Here is a 19,742-nt window from a genome sequence, read left to right on the forward strand (position 1 = left end):
GGATAAAATCATTAATAATCAATATTTCTGTGCAGATATTGTCATAAAAGCACATGGAAACCCTGTCTGTCCTATTTAGAAGTCAGAACTCTGCCAATATTCTCTTAATTATCATGCCAATCTTACAAAACATACTCAACATTCCTGGTGGTGGTGCTGCAGCATCTATTTAAATTCAAATTATGGACAACTTATAATAAGAAATACTTTTACGTGACGCAGTTTTGTAACTTTCCCCAGAATATAAATCCAAATTATGAGGTCCATCTTTTTGTTTTGTGACAACCAGCGCATCACAAATGTTTGACTGTCGACAGAAACTATACATTCTGAAATGAATAAAGCCTTACATAGGCTTTGTATGCGTGTAGTTTAAAATGTGATTGAACTACATGAAATGATCTTAAGTGTCTATCTTCAAGTATTCTGTTGTTAGTTGTAAATCTTCTTTCAAAGAAAACATCTACAAATCTCAAAACGCGACCAATGCTTCATTATCAGACTGACGTCCGCGTGGATGTAACCCAAATTCTGTGATCTTATAATCCAACTGTTCAGCTTGCTGACTAAAAAAAAATAGGGGCAGGGGATGGAAGGTGACGTCAGCGCTGAGACACTTTTTGATTGGCTTATTCACATGGACAGCATGTGTTGACAGACAAATCGTGGCACAGCCCTCAGTGTGGTGCTTTAATAAAAAAAACACACCCATTATTTGCCCTCTTTGAGGTTTCTTTTGTGAGGGGTGGCAGAGCGGTGTGTGGAGATTAGACAATAACACTCGCTGCCTATTGTGTGCAGATGTCTTTTAATTTAATATCATTTGACAAAAAAAGAGGGCAAATTATCTCTTGCTTTAATGGTTTAATCTTCATATATATATTAGATATGCTAGGTTACTTATTCAGATTTGAAAATTTGCAGTTTATTCTTAGTTTGTTAAAAAAATATAACCCCAAATCTGTGTCCTTAGTGTAAAACTCCAATCACAAAACATAACAATTAATGTTCAGGTTAACATGAGTAAATCACTTCCCCGCAGATACAGCTTTGTAAGTTTTAATGCTGAAAACATTTTAATTTAATGCCAGACGCACGGCTGCAGCATCAGGGGGAGCTGCCTTTGTTTCAGACACACAGCTTCCTCTCAGCCTGTGGGAGTGTGTGTGTATGTGTGTGTGTGTGTATATCTCTAAACCGTTGACCTTACAAATGAGCATGCTGCATCATTGTGAGAATTGGTGTTTCTGGGCGGTGCAAAGTGGAGTAGAGCGCATCAGAGTGCAGGGTATGTGAGCACAGCGGCGCGCACACACAGAGGCAGACACATCCACTGCTGGAGGGATCAAATCTGTACCATCTGACGCTCAAGGATTTATGGGTTTAGTCAAAATTGCTTTTCCCCACTGTGGAGATTAAGCACCGTAGGATGTTTTCCACTCAGGCCGTAGAATAGCTGCTGCTGCTGCTGCTGCTGTTGCTGTGTTTTCTCCCTCTCTTATCAGCTATCAGTGATGGAGAAGGGAAAGACTGAGGAAGGTAACGTGCTGCAAGCCCCGGAGGGTGGAAGATTCTGAGTGACAGGAGAGGAGAGGAGGTTCCGTCCTCTGGGGAATGTAAAGCATGCAGGTGGACGCTGCTCTTGTGCTCGTCTGTGTCTGGCTCGTGGGGGCGACTGGGACGGCGGCCCAGTCGAGGGGTCACAAGCCCGAGACCTACAAACAAAGCAGGTAATTGCAAAAGAAGTCGTGATTAATGGTAGACTCTTATTGTCTTAACAGGAATGTATTTGCAACATCTTCATCTGATGTTCTAATACATGATTTCCTAGACTTAGACAACTGGATACTGCTTCTTATGATTCAGTTGTCTCAAAATAAAACGCTTTTACATATTAAAGCTTTTTCCCCGCTGTAAAACTTTCATTATTCTGTTACAGATGTTTTTTTTTAAAGCTTACACAGTGTTGATCTGTGTTTCCTGTGTCACCTGTGTTCCCTCCCTCCCCCCTAAAAAAAATGGGACATTCAGACAGCAGATTGGAGAGCAGAGAGGGAGATCTAAATCCCCACATCTATTTATGTACTACTGGTAAATACTGTGTTCTTTCCCCCCTCACACAGACACAGCCGCTGCAGGGACAGCTAATGGCTGTTTTTGCAGAGGCAACAGTTGTCATCAATGTCATTGTGGCCTTTTTCAGATGATTATTCCGGCTAATTGCTGGCCTCAGGATTAACTGCTTTAAATGGAAGTGGAATCGTTAAAGTGAGGGAATCATTAAAGTCCACTTCTTTTGCATTGAACGCCCTGAGGTGATTTAGACGGGATTGCATTAGACTAAATACCTTGTGGTTTTGCTGTTTAAGTATTTAAATGGGCAATCTAATGCACAGGAACGATTCTTTTTGACACACTAAAGCACTTTGTGCGACTGCTCTTTTTATAGGAATTGTGATATCTGTTAAACACAGGACACAGCAAATCAGTTAAATAAATAAGTACAATTTGAAATGATATAACTGCTAATAACTGCTGTTAATCTTCTCTATTAATCAAGTTATGTTATATTTGGTTGGTTAAATGCCATGTTTTTAATGTTGGATTAAAACACCATGAAGTACTCAATGTACCATCACACGAGACAATGAAGCGTCCACCTGTCAAATTAAAATCCCCTCGCCTTTAGATGTCATTTTTCATCTTGTAACATCTTGTTATTCATTGATCAGAGACCACGTCTAGCAGCCGTTTGCTCACTATTACGATTCTCACTCGTTTTACTGAATGTGTTAACGTGTACACGACGTACCTGCAGCTGCTTGTACATCACGTGACGGAGTAAGTCTGCTCATCTCAAGTGATCTCACCCCTAATGTGACTAAGATTATGATTAAAGATCAGAGGAGCAAAGATAGTAATCATCTGTGGGAAATCTGCAAAAGACAATTAAGTATAAAGAGACTCAAGGCTGTGATTTCTAAAATTCCATTGTCAACTTCTCACAAAAAAAAACCCCCACGATCTCCTTCCCCGAGTCGTTAAAAATCCTCACACATCACTCGCCTCTCTGTGCTGACACACACAGGCTGTGAATACAAATCAACTGCAAATCTCTGATTCCTCTTCCAGCAGGAGGGGAATCTCATGTGCTTAAAAGTGAGACTCATCTCCTCGCTGTTGCCTCCACATCACTCCACTCCTCCTCCTCCTCTGCTCGCTGCTGCTGCTGCTGCTGCTGCTGCCTCGAGTGTGAAATTGCAGAAGTGGCTGGATGTTGTCAGTGTGGGCTGCGGGAGTTTGCACTATATTTAAATTACTGCCTTCGGGAGCGAGCGTGGAGCGGTGGTGGATTTGTGTCAGACTGCACAGTCCCACACAAGAAAACATCTGAGGGAAAGGAATCATTTTTTGGAAACGGCTGCTTTTTGATGATAAATATAAATCTATGCTTTGATTTCTCTCTTTGGCTTTTTTGATAATACATAAATATCCTGGCATACAAATCTGGCTCTGACTTGTTACATTTTTCTTTTACCATAAGAAGAATGCTAAATATTGAACCACAAAAAAAATGAAAAAGTACTTAATATCAGAAATACTGTTCTACTGTTTAAACCACAGTGTTTGATCAGAGTGGAGCTGAGGAATTTTGATCAGATGAAGCAAATAACAAAAAATAAATGCAAATAAATGAAATCCTAATTATTAGAGTCACCTTTTACATACGTGCTCATTGTTCTAAACATGTAACAAGCCTAGCAGTATCCATCAATTTTGACTGACATGTCATGTCGGCCTATATTGTGAGTCCGTATCAAGTTTAAACACTGTGTTTCTCAACGTTTGTGGCCAGATTGCACGCATTTGGCGAGTTTTTAAAACAGCATTCTCACTCTCTTTTAAAAAATAAATAAATTGCCTGAATACATACATACATTTTTTTTTTTAAATTTCATTTGACAACTTAACCATGACGTCAGTTCAGCAGAAAGCAAACACACTGTAGCTGCGCTGAATATGAAGAGGGTGGTGGGTTTTATGTCACCTTATCTTATTTGCACTGTGACTGATTTTGGTAACTGTCGCCCACTTATTCTGTGGCATTTCTTCATTGATTTAAAAACTAGTTTTTCATGGTTTTGTGTGTTCGGAATCTCAGTCGGCTGCTGTACAGCCAGGTCGTTGTGCGTGTTTCAGCACCACAGGTGTGGAAAGCAGCGAGGAGAAAAAGAGAGAGGGAGGGAGAAGCGCTCAGTATGTGCATAATTTTGTTTTGTTTGAAATTGTTTTGCATGTAGTCCTCATACAGGTCATTTATGTGATGAAAATACTGACATTTATTAGGCCTACATGGCTTAAAAGTGCACCTTTTTACGTGCAGCTGGCATTATTACTCATCTGGGACTGGCACTAGGATGCCAGAGGTTCATTTTGCAATTTGTGTAGCCTATAGTTGATTTAATGCGCTCTATTTAAATATCCTTTATGTGTGGTTATTTGATGCAGATACGAAGCTCTGAATGTGCTTTTCTATTGTATGTGTTGTTATTTTACGGGTTTACACGGGTGGTTTGGGCTGGTTGTTATTGGATTGGGCGGGTTCTAAGATGTGATTGGGCTGGAAACTGTCAATCTGATCTGGCAACACTTCAGACGCAGCCATGTACCTACCTAGCCTAGCAAAGTAGCATAAATTTTGACTCACATGGAGACAAATTTCCTCTTTAATTACATTTTAAAATGTGCTTACATACATGTCGGCCTAAGAAGTTTAAACACCTTTCCGCTCAACATTAGTCCAGACGCAGCCCCTGCAGCTATACAGGCACAAAGCAGCCACCAAGAGCAAAACAGTGTGCAGACAAGCAGTCTGCTGTGTGGTGTCGTCAGGCAGAGAGGGGATTGGAGAGGCATTTCTGCCAAGAGGATTAGGAACCAGCTGCTGGATGGATGCAGATGAGTAGCACCCATCAGAGCACTACGGCGAGCATCCAGAGAAACCTGCCTCTCTCTCACTGTTTGACTTTGTTCTTTTTTTTTCCTCTTCTGTTTTTGGATCAGTCCCTCTATCTTGCCCTCTTTCTCACTTCCTCCCGGGTATTTACTTAATGCTTGTCTGTGGCTGTCACGGGGATTTGGCCTTGTCTATCAGATCAGGCTCGACTTGTTCGGGTTTTTGGAGTCGTCTCCTGCTGCTTGTGGACTGACAACGGAGCTTGAAAAAGACACGATTGTGTGCAGAGGCACGTCTTTGAAAGAGCAGCTCCAAAGCTATGTTGTCCTTTGTGGATAAAAACCTCTGTGATGTAAGGAAAATTTGGTATAAATCATGATTTATTCTTCAAAACAACTTGTAACTCGTGATTTCTTTCAAAATAGCAACTGAAATTCCCAAATTTGATTGACCATAAAGGAATTTAAGCACACTGGACTGCACCACATGAAATGAAAATGTGTTTATATATTAGATTTGCTGCTGACTGTCATATATGAGAGATATTATTTATTCATTTACTTTGTTTGTTTTCATTTTAATTATTAGATCGAGAAGAGAGACCAAAGTGGAGGGTGGTGGAGGTCACAAATCTGGAAGGTACTTTTTAATACAGTTATACACAAGGTGTAGTGTGTAGAATTTTAGAAACCATATCATATGAATGGATAATTGATAATGAAACCGAAATCCTACACACCTTTAACAGAAATGATTCCCTAATTAAAGCCGACATTAAACAGCTTGTGACGGCTCATTCTGATGATTTTTGTTGTTGTTTTTGAATCCCACAGCCCCATTTACAAAAGAAGTCCAGACATGACAAAATCCCTGATGACAAAATCGGAGCAGCTCCTGAGAATAGACGACCACGACTTCACAATGAGACCTGCATTTGGAGGTGAGAAGAAAAATCTGTTTATAACTAAACTGAACGTGTTTTCTTTCATTAACAACAGTAAACTGTGACAGGCATGGTCATATTAGTGGGATAAGATCTGTGTCCTTCAGTATGAGCATTAAGCTCTCAGTGACACTTAATGACAGCAGCCAGACAAGCTGTGCTGGAGTTTCCAATTGCAGCTCAATCAGGAGTGTTAATACACGTCTTTAGCATCACTGCACAAATATATTAGAGGGATTTGATTACGCTTTTGTTTTCAAGATCATTATGCAATATATACTGTATTTATAATAGCTTTGGCCATCTTTAATCCTTTACATTAAAATACTAGTGTTATTGGAGGATATAAAAAATACTTTTTTTCCTTTTGTTCCATTTTTGCAAAGAAAATCAAGGCCCCTGAAGGCACCATATATGGTGGTTCCTTGCTAAGAAAATACAGGAAAAACACTATTTTACAACATTATAGAACATTTCTGAACAGTGTTTCCCTATCGTATCCTGCATTAGATAATAAGTTGATGATTTGCAGGGTGAAATTCACTTGTTTGTAAGAGTTCGCGTTTACGCAAGGTAACGTAGTTTCAGACGTCTGCAGTTATTTGCACGGAAAAGGGTTAAGAACTGTATTTTAATCTAGGCATGTTTTCACTCCGCTGCGTCGTACGACTTTTAATCACATTACAATCTGCTGCTAAAACTGCACTCAAGCGGAAATGTAGAATCTGTTTTCTGCGTTTTGACTATCAAGTTTGTCTTAGCTGGACGTGAGAAAGTGGAAGAGCTGGATTTTGATTCTAAGAGGAAAATGAATGCATTAATATGACATGATTTTTGTCAGGTCCGCCAATTCCTGTTGGAGTAGATGTTCAGGTAGAGAGTCTGGATACCATCTCTGAAGTGGATATGGTGAGTATATCCTCCGGAGACCGTAAAACAAGATGCTTTTCCCAAAGTAGGATTTTTGGTAAAGAAGTACTGTTGTTCTGCTTCCTTCCTGCAGGACTTTACGATGACGCTGTACCTGCGTCACTACTGGAAGGACGAGCGGCTGTCGTTCCCGAGCACCAACAACCAGAGCATGACCTTCGACAGTCGGCTGGTGAAGAAGATTTGGGTCCCCGACATGTTCTTCGTCCACTCAAAGCGCTCCTTCATTCACGACACCACCACGGACAATGTCATGCTGAGAGTGTATCCCGATGGCAATGTCCTCTACAGTCTGAGGTAAACACATACACTACCGTTCAAAAGTTTCGGGTCACTTGTCTGTTGTCTGTCTGTTTTTGAAGGAAAAGCACTTTTTCAATGAATATAACATTAAATTAATCAGAAATACAGAAATCAACGACTATTCTAGCTGCAAACGTCTGGTTTTTAATGGAATATGTACATAGGTGTATAGAGGCCCATTTCTCTCCAGTGTTCTAATGGTACATTGTGTTTGCTAATCGCGTTAGAAGGCTATTGGATGATTAGAAAACCCTTGAAAACCCTTGTGCAGTGATGTTAGCACAGCTGAAAACAGTTTTGCTGGTTCTTTGACGAAAGCAAAGTTTGAAGGGCAAAATTATTATTTTGAATAAAAATCATTATTTCTAATATATTTTATATTCATTCATATTCTATTCATTTTGCAACTCTTTTGATGAATAAAACTGTGACTTTTAATGGAAAACACAAAAAATTGTATCGGTGACCCCAAATTTTGAACAGTAGTGCAACCAGGAGCGCTTGTTTTTGTATGTGGATCACCACCTCACAAAAATAAAACAAAAAACAGACCACATGAAAAGATCACACAGCAGATCCAAAGGTCACCACTGATTTGCTGTGCGTCAGTTTCACAGTCGGCGAACAATATTTAATAAGCGTAATCAGTGTAGCATACAAACGTGAAGACTAATCAGAGGTGAATTCCTGCCACTTGCCACCCTGTCATGTGCCAGTTTACTGCGGGGAGGTTTTTAAACATCCCTTTAATCAGGGAAGTCATTTATACTCACAAAGACGGCATGACATGAGACCACTGCAGGGAGGATACAGGAAGTATTCAAAAGAAAGTAAATGTGGCACCGCTTTACTTCTCCTCTCGTGAATTTCTTCCTGCAGAAGTTAACTTCACTTGCTGATTTCCCTACAGAGTCACGGTCACTGCGATGTGCAACATGGACCTGAGTCGCTTCCCTCTGGACACGCAAACCTGCTCGCTGGAGATTGAGAGCTGTGAGTTCATTTTATCATTTAGAAAATATTACGTTGCAATGGTTTCAGACCAGAGAGTCATCGTTTTCTTATCTCCGCTGAAAAAACAAATGGACAAATTGCCACAAATGGGTGTACAGGCAGTGTGTGAATGGGAGTGATGGGCAAAGGTTGCAGATTTAACAGTGATTTATGACAGCTGTGCTCTGAGTTGCTGCTTAGTCCAAAACAGCAGGATTTAAATGCTCTCTCCATTTTGTTTAGTCTAGATTGACATAAAATTCTATAAAATGTGAAAACATTTGAAAAAATACGTCCAAATGCAAAAAAAATACAACTTATTGTGCTATGGATATATACGGGATCGAATAAAATGAGCTTTCCCTGAAAGGATCAAGACTGCACGCCCACATCTTGCATCTTAAAATCCTCAAATACATCACACTGTCTGAGAAGATTCTTCAAAGAATAAAAATCTAAAATTTTAATCTCCCTTTCCTCTCGACTTCACTCACGATGAGCCTCTAAAAAACCTTCAGAGACATAATGTTCAAACTCAATCTCACCCTGAATCGGTTTGTTACAGACTTTACTTTTTTACTTTACGACTTTACTTTTCCCACCAGACGCGTACACTGACGATGACCTGATGTTGTACTGGAAGAAAGGAAACGAATCCCTGAACACAGACGACAGAATATCTCTGTCCCAGTTCCTCATCCAGAAATTTCACACCACCACAAAGCTGGCTTTCTACAGCAGCACAGGTACTGCCGTCCACAACACCAGCAACAATAACCACACAACAAGTCATAGTATATAGTATGTTGTCAAAAACTACAAAATAAAAGGTCATAGTATAGTATGTTGTCAAAAACTATAAAATAAAAGGTCATTGTATAGTATGTTGATAAAAACTACAAAATAAAAGGTCATAGTGTAGTATGTTGATAAAAACTACAAAATAAAAGGTTATAGTATAGTATGTTGATAAAAACTACAAAATAAAAGGTCATAGTGTAGTATGTTGATAAAAACTACAAAATAAAAGGTTATAGTATAGTATGTTGATAAAAACTACAAAATAAAAGGTTATAGTATAGTATGTTTTCAAAAACTACAAAATAAAAGGTCATAGAATAGTATGTTAGCAAAAACTACAAAATAAAAGGCCATAGAATAGTATGTTGTAAAAAAAAACTACAAAATAAAAGGTCATAGTATAGTATATTGATAAAAACTACAAAATAAAAGGTCATAGTATAGTATGTTGTCAAAACTACAAAATAAAAGGTCATAGTATATAGTACGTTGTCAAAAACTCTAAAATAAAACAAGTCATAGTATAGTATGTTGTCAAAAATTACAAAATAAAAGGTCATAGTAATCCTTAAAGTGAAACAAAACAAATCAAACGTCACTCATGTCACAGGACTGTGCATCTCGAGTGTGTAACAGTGATATCTCCTCTTCCTACAGGCTGGTACAATCGTTTGTACATCCACTTCACCCTGCGGCGGCACATCTTCTTTTTCCTGCTGCAGACCTACTTCCCTGCCACTCTCATGGTCATGCTGTCCTGGGTGTCCTTCTGGATCGATCGCAGAGCCGTCCCAGCCAGGGTGCCACTGGGTGAGCTGAGAGTGTGGAAACCTGACGATACTGTAGGATAGTCCGTAGCTGACTTTGCTCTGTCTTTTTAAAATAAGTTTGAGAAACCACTATGCTCGAAAATTATGAATATGCTGGTGTCCTTTTGTGCGACTGTCTTTGTTGCCCCCCTGCTTTAGGCATCACCACAGTGCTGACCATGTCCACCATCATCACTGGGGTCAACGCCTCCATGCCGCGGGTCTCCTACATCAAGGCAGTGGACATTTACCTCTGGGTCAGTTTTGTCTTTGTCTTCCTGTCGGTGATAGAGTACGCGGCGGTCAACTATCTCTCCACGGTGCAGGAGAGGAAAGAGAGGAAGCTGAGAGAGAGAGTAAGTCATGTTGTGTTTCATAAATAATAAAGCTGTAATATTAAAAAAGTCATCATACAAGAATAAAGTTGTATTTTTTTTTTAATGAGAATAAAGTTTCTTTCTTATCATTATCTAATCTATCATTATTAAATAGTAGCAGCACACAGATGTAACCACCGTTATCCTCGCAGCACTAACACTAGCCCTTTCTAAATCACAAACAAGGCCGACCTGATTTTGTATTTAAATGATTTAGCCATTAAAATATGTCTAACTTATGTTAGAAACATGACAATGTTATTATTTTAGAGCGTGATTCTTTTTAAATTGGCTCCCTTAGAGCTGCTTACATTGCTATTCCTTTGCCAAATGCTGCGACATATGGAGCCAAATTGCTCAAGCAGCTCAAGGAAACATCTGCACAAACATCCTTCGAGAAATCTGTCAGTCGAAAACCTTTTAATGGCCCTCGAGCAAACACACAAACCCATGTATTTGTCAGTTATCTAAAAAAGTAGATTCTGTGTTGTTTTTACTCCCTCTTAAGTTGCCGTGCACGTGCGGCATCAGCAACCCAGACGACATGATGATCGACCCCCAGATCACCGGCTATGGGTCGATGGACGTCAACACCACGGGAAACTACGGGATGCCCGAGAACGGCGGCCGCCAGGAGCGAATCTTGGCCCAGGTGGCGCTGAACGACCCTCAGATCACGGGCCAGGTGAAGCCGTCCAGAGGCTACGTGAACATTTGGATAGACACGCACGCCATAGACAAGTACTCGCGGGTCGTCTTTCCTGGTGCTTACATCCTCTTCAACATCATCTACTGGTCCATCTACTCGTAACACGGGATATCTGCAGGAGTCGTGGACGACAGGGACTCCAGGAACTCCAGGCTGATGTTTTCGCCAGTGGAGTCCATCCATCCAGTCTGTGTGGTTTTATGTTTTAACTGTCGTGTTGTTGACGGGGACGCTTCGATGTTGGCGTCGCGAGAAAAACGATGACCGCTAACATTCAGTGACTATGACAACAAAACTGAAAATGGATTTCTGGCATTGTTTCTTTTTGCAGATGTGACAATCAATTTAAAAAACAAACAAAAAAACAATATTGAACGCGATAGTGTAAAACTTTGGCTGCAGATAGATTGAGTTAATGAGCGAAAACATGAAAATGAATAACCATTTTATCAATGTGCCACCTGGACTCTGGGTCGTAACTGTTGTGTTTCAATATCTCCTGCAAAATGACAAAATGTTTTTATAAAGCAATTACATGTTTTTTTGTTTTTTTAAGAAATGTGTGGCTATTCCTTTTAAAAAAAAGAGTCTTCTTTTGCATCATGTGAGTATGATTCTGTACATGTTACATTATATTTGTGATCTTTGTGTGAATTTTGATGTTGACACATATGTGTCATTTAGAGTCCAAAAGCAGAAACAATTTCAGTCTTAAAATATTAAAATCCCTCATTTTAGTTATGTAAAAACAATCAAAACAATCACAAAATACTTGTACATGTGCAAAAGTCTTACGCCACCAATAGATTGTTGTTGTTGCAACGCTATAGTAACCACATAGAGTAATTAAGTGTCATGTATTTGTCAGGTATTTTGTGACCTACTTATGCTGTGTTCACACCGAACGCGATTTGTCACAATCGCTTCTATTGCGTCGCAGGAGCGCAAGTCGTCGTATTTTAAACTGAAGTAACTTTCTTTTCACCATCAACCAAAGCGAAGAAGAAACTGTCTTTCTCTTAAAGCTTAAGTTTAATCAAAATAAATGTAAATGGTAAAAACCTGCATTTGTCCAACTATGTATTACATACATTACATACACGTCCAATCCAAACACCAGTGATCGCAGAATTTCACAGACATAAAAACAAACAACGCTGGCGGCTCTTTAAGACTTTTGCACGGCACTACATTACTTTTAAATGTCCCTATTGCTTTTTTTGTATAGTAAGTATACAATTGAAGCTTGTTACCTGTTGTCGTGAGGCTTTTAAAGGTTTCGCCGTGACCTGCTCGTTGCTCGTTTTTGACGTCTTTTACAAAGCTACAAAGTTTTACTTGGTGAAGACATTTTTGATGGCTCATAAAAATGTATTTACACAAAACAAAGGCTTATATATTTAATTGAACTCTCTCTCTCTCTTGAGATGTTATATGTGACAAAAGCTCAATAAATGTTTTTGTTTTCTGAACATGTGGATTTATTTTTTTGTTTCTATGCCCAACAACATAATAATCACTAATTTTTAATCCCCTTTTCTTTTAAATGTATTTAAAAGTTTGTCAAGACGTTTGAAGAAGCATCATCCCCCTAAAATTATCCATTACTTGCTCTCACATCATATGGTTTAACAGTATTATGGGATAAGCTGTCACAGTGAGGATACATTGGATTGGTAACAGCTTCAGGTTTTTTTTCATTTACTGGCAGCCACTAAATATTCTCTAATACCATTAAACCCCCTTGGGGAAGTCATTTTTTTTCCAATTTTTGCTTCACCCTTTGCAATAATACTTATAAATAAAACGTCATCCTTGCAAAGCACAGAGAAGTTCTTTTTTTTGCGTCATTAAGTGTTTTCAGCTGTGCTAACATCATTGCACAAGGGTTTTCAAGGGTTTTCTAATCATCCAATAGTCTTCTAACGCAATTAGCAAACACAATGTACCATAAGAACACTGGAGTGAAATGGGCCTCTATACACCTATGTACATATTCCATTAAAAACCAGACATTTGCAGCTAGAATAGTCGTTTACCTGATTAATTTAATGTTATATTAATTGAAAAAAAGTACTTTTCCTTCAAAAATAAGGAAATTTCTAAGTGACCCCAAACTTTTGAACTGATATGAGGTGGTGGGCCACAGGAAATCAACTGGAGGGCCGCATGTGGCCCTCGAGCTGCATGTTTGAGACCTCTGATATATAGGCATGTTCATATAGCATGTATTTTGTATATTGTGCCAGGGGGAAGAGTGTCTCCTCAGGTTTATGCATGATGAGAGCACGTAAATACTGAACAAAAGCATCGCTGCAGCAGAACAGCATGAAAAAGGATTTTCAACATCAAAAAGACACGCCTCAATAATGATTTCTCCACCAAACTGTGACCGTGTGAATATGTCCCGCTGAAAGCAATAATAATAATAATAATAATCTATCCCCAGATGCAATAATCTAAAAATTGCTGTCTGAACTAAATAGGAATTAAATGCAAAGCTGAGGAAACGATAGATAAAATTAGAATCTTAAAAAGATTATTTGAGGAACATGAATGTCCGAACTAAATCTAATGACAGCATAGCAGTATTTTTGAGAGATTATTATTACAAAAATGTCAAAAACTGCATCCACTGTGTTAAAATATTAAACAAGATAAGTAACACAGTGGTGTTAATCCTCTCCCAACCATGGATACGTGTAGAAAATCTCACCGTCATGCACCCAGACGTCTTTAAATTAGCGCTCCTGTTTTTGTTTGGCCAGGCTGAAGTCCTCCCTCACTTGCCTGAGCAGATCGGGACAGCAGACGACGTCCACAGCTGTCATGGCCAGAGCTTTGGCTGTCCTCAGGGTGTACAACTGGGCCACTTCAGCTCCTAGCGCAGGAAAGAGAGAAAAGCAACTCGTAAGACACTAAACAGGAACATGAAGTGACCTGAAAGGATGATGAAAAGGAAATTGAAATTTCAACATCTGTTGCTGACATAAGTGCACTGCTGTCATACCAGCTGCCTCGGTGTACTCCTCAGTGTGGTTCAGAGCATTAGTGCCAATGAAGAATAAAGGATGGATGCCGGGGACAATGGACGACACATTGCCAAAATCTGTTGAAGCTGGCAGATAACAGGTACATTCAACTGTAATTATTCTCTTCTGTGCAGACAAGAGAAAGAAACAGATTATTTTATCTTTTACCTACCACAGAAGGTGCCTGGCTGCTCTTGGAACTGAACTCCCAACTTTTTCCCATTACTTTCATACAGGTTTGCCAGTGTGGCATTAGGCAGGATGTCATGGTAAGCATGGTTTGGGTAGGTTATCTCCACCTAACAGGAAACACATTTTTATTCAAATTCAATAAAAGTGTTGCATCATACAATACATGAAGCCAAAAATACACATTTGCACAGTGAATTAAAATGTGCCGAAAGGAAGTGCAGATCTAGGAGAAAAGTAGCCTGAAGATAATGACGAGTTATGTAAGAGCAGCGCTGCACTTGGATATAATTACAAGAATGTGTTAAAAAAGGGCCAAGTTTACATAAGAGCGGAGTCGTTGCATATCACCTCTAAAACACAAGTCTGTTTGTTCTTGTGTCTGTTAATATTCATGCCGGGGACACAAAGTGGAATATTTTTAGTTCCAGCTCACCCGGCAACCGGTTGCCATAGCAGCTGCCCGGAAGCAGCCCTCTGCTTTGTTCTTGAGGTCACAGAGGTCCTTCACCAGTGGCGTGCGCAAGTAAAACTCTAACTCAGAGTAGGCGGGAATAATGTTGGGCCTCAGTCCTCCATGTTTGATGATACCTGGAAGTCAATGAGATGCAAACAGTGATGATGAGCAACACAGAACAAGGAAAGGATCTAAAACTCTAAACGGTTACGCAACGCATTCAGGTCGGCACAACTTAAGTAGTTTGGAAGGTAGTTAAGTTGATAGGTAAGTAGTTTGTTAGGTAGGTAAGTAGGTAAGTAGTTTGGTAGGTGGATAGGTAAGTAGGTTGGTAGGTAGGGACTTCGGTAGATAGTTTGGGAAATAGGTCATAAGTGTGTTAGGCAGGTAAGTAGTTTGGTAGGTTGGTAGGTAAGTAAGTAGGTTGGTAGGTAGGTTGTTTAGTAGGTAGTTTGGTGGGTAGTTAGTGTGTTTGGTGGGTAAGTAGTTTAGTAAGTAGATAAGTAGTTTGGTAGGTAGGTAAGTAGTTTGGTAGGTAGGTAGGTAAGGTAGTTAGTGTGTTAGGCAGGTAAGTAGTTTAGTAAGTAGGTAAGTAGTTTGGTAGGTAGGTAAGTTGTTTAGTAAGTAGGTAAGTAGTTTGGTAAGTAGGTAAGTAGTTTGGTAGGTAGGTAAGTAGTTTGGTAGGTAGGTAAGTAGTTTGGTAGGTAGGTTAGTAGTTTAGTAAGTAGGTTAGTAGTTTGGTAAGTAGGTAAGTAGTTTAGTAAGTAGATAAGTAGTTTGGTAGGTAGGTAGGTAGGTAGGTAGGTAGGTAGGTAGGTAGGTAGGTAGGTAGGTAGGTAGGTAGGTAGGTAGGTAAGGTAGTTAGTGTGTTAGGCAGGTAAGTAGTTTAGTAAGTAGGTAAGTAGTTTGGTAGGTAGTTAAGTAGTTTAGTAAGTAGGTAAGTAGTTTGGTAGGTAGGTAAGTAGTTTGGTAGGTAGGTAAGTAGTTTGGTAGGTAGGTTAGTAGTTTAGTAAGTAGGTTAGTAGTTTGGTAAGTAGGTAAGTAGTTTAGTAAGTAGATAAGTAGTTTGGTAGGTAGGTAGGTAGGTAGGTAGGTAGGTAGGTAGGTAGGTAGGTAGGTAGGTAGGTAGGTAGGTAGGTAGGTAAGGTAGTTAGTGTGTTAGGCAGGTAAGTAGTTTAGTAAGTAGGTAAGTAGTTTGGTAGGTAGGTAAGTAGTTTAGTTAGTAGGTAAGTAGTTTGGTAGGTAGGTTAGTAGTTTAGTAAGTATGTTAGTAGTTTGGTAGGTAGGTAAGTAGTTTGGTAAGTAGGTAAGTAGTTTAGTAAGTAGATAAGTAGTTTGGTAGGTAGGTAAGTAGTTTGGTAGGTAGGTAGGTAAGGTAGTTAGTGTGTTAGGCAGGTAAGTAGTTTAGTAAGTAGGTAAGTAGTTTGGTAGGTAGGTAAGTAGTTTAGTAAGTAGGTAAGTAGTTTGGTAGGTAGGTAAGTAGTTTAGTAAGTAGGTAAGTAGTTTGGTAGGTAGGTAAGTAGTTTGGTAGCTCAATGATGAGCAAGACAGACAAGAAATTGATCTAAAACTTGGAACAGTTGCACAACTCATTCAGGTCGAAACAACTTAGGTAGGTGGGTGGATGGATGGTAGGTAGATAGTAGTTGAGGTCATGTTTAAGCACTTTTACACACTATTTAAAATACCCTCATGTGGAGTCTAAAATGGTAGAAGACAACACTGTGTCTACTTTTGTCAGCTGCTGCTTCTCAGGTCAAGATAATGTCAGAATCAGAGTGATGTGTCCTCTCCTCACCATGAAGCCTCCACTCTGGTTTCAGCTGCTGTCTCAGCACAGAGACGTTGTTGTAAGCTAGAACCGCAGCATCCAGAGCGTTCACTCCCTCCCACGGGTACACGGCGGCATGAGATGCTTTCCCGTGGTACTTCACTGACACCCTGTGTGACATCGACACAGGTTTGAGGGTTGTCTGCAGTATAGTGAGGTTGCTCAAGAGAGAGTGAACATGTTGAACTTACACATCGAGCGCTACAAAAGGCAGGAAGGAAACGTCGTGCTGAGCTGGATGAGCCATAAAGACGAGGTCGAGGTCAGCGAAAGCCCCCGCATTCATCAGGTCGACCTTTCCTCCAGTACTCTCCTCTGCAGGAGTCCCCAGAACAATTATCTGGCATGGAGTCCTTAATTCAGTCATTTCTCATTTGACATACAGACATCACAGCATGTGTGCTACTGGATTCTTCAGAAATTCAAGTTTATTTAACTCAGAAGGTAAAAAGGAAAAAGAAAAAAGCACCAGGGGGCATTTTAAGGGTCAGATATATTCAGTGGTCTATTGCTCGTTCCGTGTGGGTTTAAATTTTGCAGTGACCGCTGCTGCCATTCACTTTTTCTTCTTCTTTTCCTGGTGTAAACAAACTCTTTACATCATAGTTGTTTTACACATCTGGCTGTTTACACACTAAGAAATCAAAGTACGAGGCTGTACCTAAAAAGGTACAATCGCTCTTGTTGTACCCTATCAGGGTACAAGCGCTGTACCTTTCTCAGTGTGTACAGGTACATTTTTGTTTCTTGGGGTGCAGAAATGTTTCTTTAGAGGTACAAACAAGCAGGTACACATTTTAAAGGTACAGTGCTTGTACCCTAATAGGGTACAACTAGAGCAACAAAGCATTTGTACAGTGTGTGTGTGTGTGTGCGCGTGCGTGTGTGTGCGTTAGTGATGGGTCGGTCGCGAATGAAACGGCTCTTAGAGCCGGCTCTTTGAAGTGAACGACGGGAGCCGGCTCTTTCTTGGGAGCCGTGTTTTTTTTTTTTTTTATGTCACTCTCTCTCTCTCTCGCTCTCTCTCTCTCTCTCTCTCTCTCTCTCGCTCGCTTTTTTTTCTCTTCGCACCGCACATGATTGGTCAATATGCGTGTGTGCCTTGTATATGCGTGTGTGCCTTGTATATGCGTGTGTGCCTTGCGCTGAGCAGCGGGGGGAGGGGCGGTAGTTACACTCGCAGCAGTAACACACGAACAGAGCAGGAGAGAGAAAGAAGAGACAACATCGACACATTAGAAAAGGTATAGTAGATACCTTTACCATAGTAAGAAAATGAGTGACACCAGGAAAAGAAGCAAAATCTGGAACCATTTCAATTTTGTTGACAACACAGTGGCAGAGTGTAGAGTCTGCAAGAAAAGAATATCCTACAGAGCCGGCTCCACAAACAACCTGCACAGCTGAGGCACTTGGTATTTCTTAATGCCAACCTCGACCTTAATTAAAGATCTGGGTGTTCATTTTTTTTCTTTTTGTTTTGCATATTTTAATCTATATTTTATTATGTTGTGGTTTGCAGTGTTTTGTGTTTCACTTTAAATTTGTTTAAAAGGAAAAAGTTGAAAATTGAAATAGTTAAAAGTTGAATTGTAAATAGTTGTTTTTGTATTTTATAATTTATTTTTTACATTTTATGTGGACTGTATAAATAAAAGCATATTTATATAATAAACATATATGAATAAAAAGCACTTTTTTTTACCTAGTAATTAATTTTGTGCATCATTTTATATTGTTGTAGATAAATTAATGAAAGCAATAAAACAACCTGAAGAGCCGCTTGGGAGCCGAAAGAGCCGGTTCTTTTTAGTGAGCCGAGCCGAAAGAGCCGGTTCTTTTTAGTGAGCCGAGCCGAAAGAGCCGGTTCTCTAAAAAGAGCCGGAATTTCCATCACTAGTGTGCGTGTGTGTGCGTGTGTGTGTGTGTGTTTTATCTTATGAATGGTGTTGTGTTTGTGGCAGATTTTGATGTCTTGGAAAAAAGGCAAACATTAAATTCAGTCTTTACACTTCAAACATACACTTTAACAAGAAGCTATAATAATAATAAAATGATATAATTGAAGTGACTACCTGACCGTGCTCTATATGTGGTTCCGTTTGTTCCGTTGTTGTTTTGAAAGTCACTTTTTGGCACATTTGAAACAATACTTCAAATACCAAATTATAATTATAATAATAGTCAAATATAAATATTGAGTGTTACACCTAAATCTAAATCTAAATGTTAAATATAAATTCTAACTATAAATATAAATGTTAAATATAATTTGTTTTGGGTGAACTTCTTTAGCTAATATGCAAATTACCGGAACCGGAAGTACCCAAATAAAAGGTGCTGTGGTGGCCCTGTGGTAATCACAGATTCACTAGATTACTCATTTATGTGCTGCGAGTTTTATCACTACCTGGAGTAAGTTATTCATTACCTTCACTGGGACAGGGAGTTCAGTCTTGTTCGCTTGTAAAGCCGCTTTCAGGCCCACAGCGGCCGCAGCGCCCACCTCTGCGATCAGGTTGTGCCCGCAGGCGTGACCCAAACCCGGCAGCGCGTCATACTCGCACAGGAACCCCACGTTCAGCACCGGGTCACCCTCTCTCTCTCCGCCGCATGCTGGACCCCAGCTGGCCCGGAAAGCTGTCGGCAGCTTGTAGTGACTCTGGACCGTCCATGTTTGCTTCTCCTCCTCCTCCTGAGAGAAGAAGCGGACCAGCCTGTCGTGCGCGTATGTTTCCTCGCTGTCCACCTCAGGACGGCTCCAGATGTCCGAGCTCAGAGTGGACAGCTCGGCTTGTAGGGCGTCTATGCGCCGCTGCACGGTGTCCTTCATCTGCTGCTGCCGGGTGTCCATTGTGTCCTGATGTCCTGTGAACGCACCGCACACTGTCTGTTAAGCCTCAGTCATAAAGCAGATGAATCAGTCAAACATTACTCACCTGTTCAATCTGTATTTGTTTATTGTGCAGAGTGAGTTACCGGTCCCACCGGTCCCACCGGAAGTAGTTCACAGACAAACCCCTCTCATTCACTTATTTACTCTTTTCTCTATCTTTACTTCAAGTTTCCTATTTCCTTTGTTTCCCTTTTTTCTTGTATTCTCTATTTTCTTTTAACTCTCTATTCTCTCGATTTCCCCCTTAAAACCCCACATTTAAACACATTTAAGGCAATGAAACCCAATCAATTGATTATTAACTACATAGTTATATAGGTCGTAGAATCAATTTCTGGTTTATTTCTGGAAAATAAACCCCTCGAAATGTCACACACTATACCTTCAACAACACATCTGTTGAAGGTCATCAAGGAAGACATTTTTACATTTGAAAGCAATCACAGTGAACAAAAACTGGATTATAGTATTTAACATCACCGTATTTCCTCGACAAGATGTAGTCTACCATTTTT

The 19,742-nt window shown here is 39.9% G+C and overlaps 2 protein-coding genes across 2 annotated transcripts; one reads left to right on the forward strand and one right to left on the reverse strand.

Annotated features, from left to right (window-relative positions):
* Positions 1 to 1,589: 1,589 nt before the first annotated feature.
* On the reverse strand, positions 1,590 to 19,185 carry LOC310944781 (peptidase M20 domain-containing protein 2-like; the record flags this gene model as incomplete). Its single annotated transcript, XM_083910607.1, has 8 exons — positions 1,590 to 1,715; positions 13,539 to 13,703; positions 13,833 to 13,940; positions 14,027 to 14,153; positions 14,480 to 14,634; positions 16,299 to 16,441; positions 16,523 to 16,671; positions 18,763 to 19,185. The coding sequence occupies 7 exons, from the start codon at positions 19,183 to 19,185 to the stop codon at positions 13,564 to 13,566; spliced, it is 1,245 nt and encodes a 414-aa protein (XP_083766733.1). The 3' UTR covers positions 1,590 to 1,715; positions 13,539 to 13,563.
* Positions 1,624 to 10,924, forward strand: LOC310944780 (gamma-aminobutyric acid receptor subunit rho-1-like; the record flags this gene model as incomplete). The annotated part of the gene is made up of 10 exons (XM_083910606.1): positions 1,624 to 1,730; positions 5,546 to 5,596; positions 5,791 to 5,897; positions 6,742 to 6,809; positions 6,904 to 7,127; positions 8,044 to 8,126; positions 8,732 to 8,872; positions 9,585 to 9,737; positions 9,896 to 10,092; positions 10,622 to 10,924. 10 exons carry the CDS (start codon positions 1,624 to 1,626, stop codon positions 10,922 to 10,924), a joined length of 1,434 nt encoding a protein of 477 aa, XP_083766732.1.
* Positions 19,186 to 19,742: the final 557 nt, after the last annotated feature.

Source organism: Microchirus variegatus, assembly GCF_963457635.1.
Source record: "Microchirus variegatus genome assembly, chromosome: 2".
NCBI lineage: Eukaryota > Metazoa > Chordata > Actinopteri > Pleuronectiformes > Soleidae > Microchirus > Microchirus variegatus.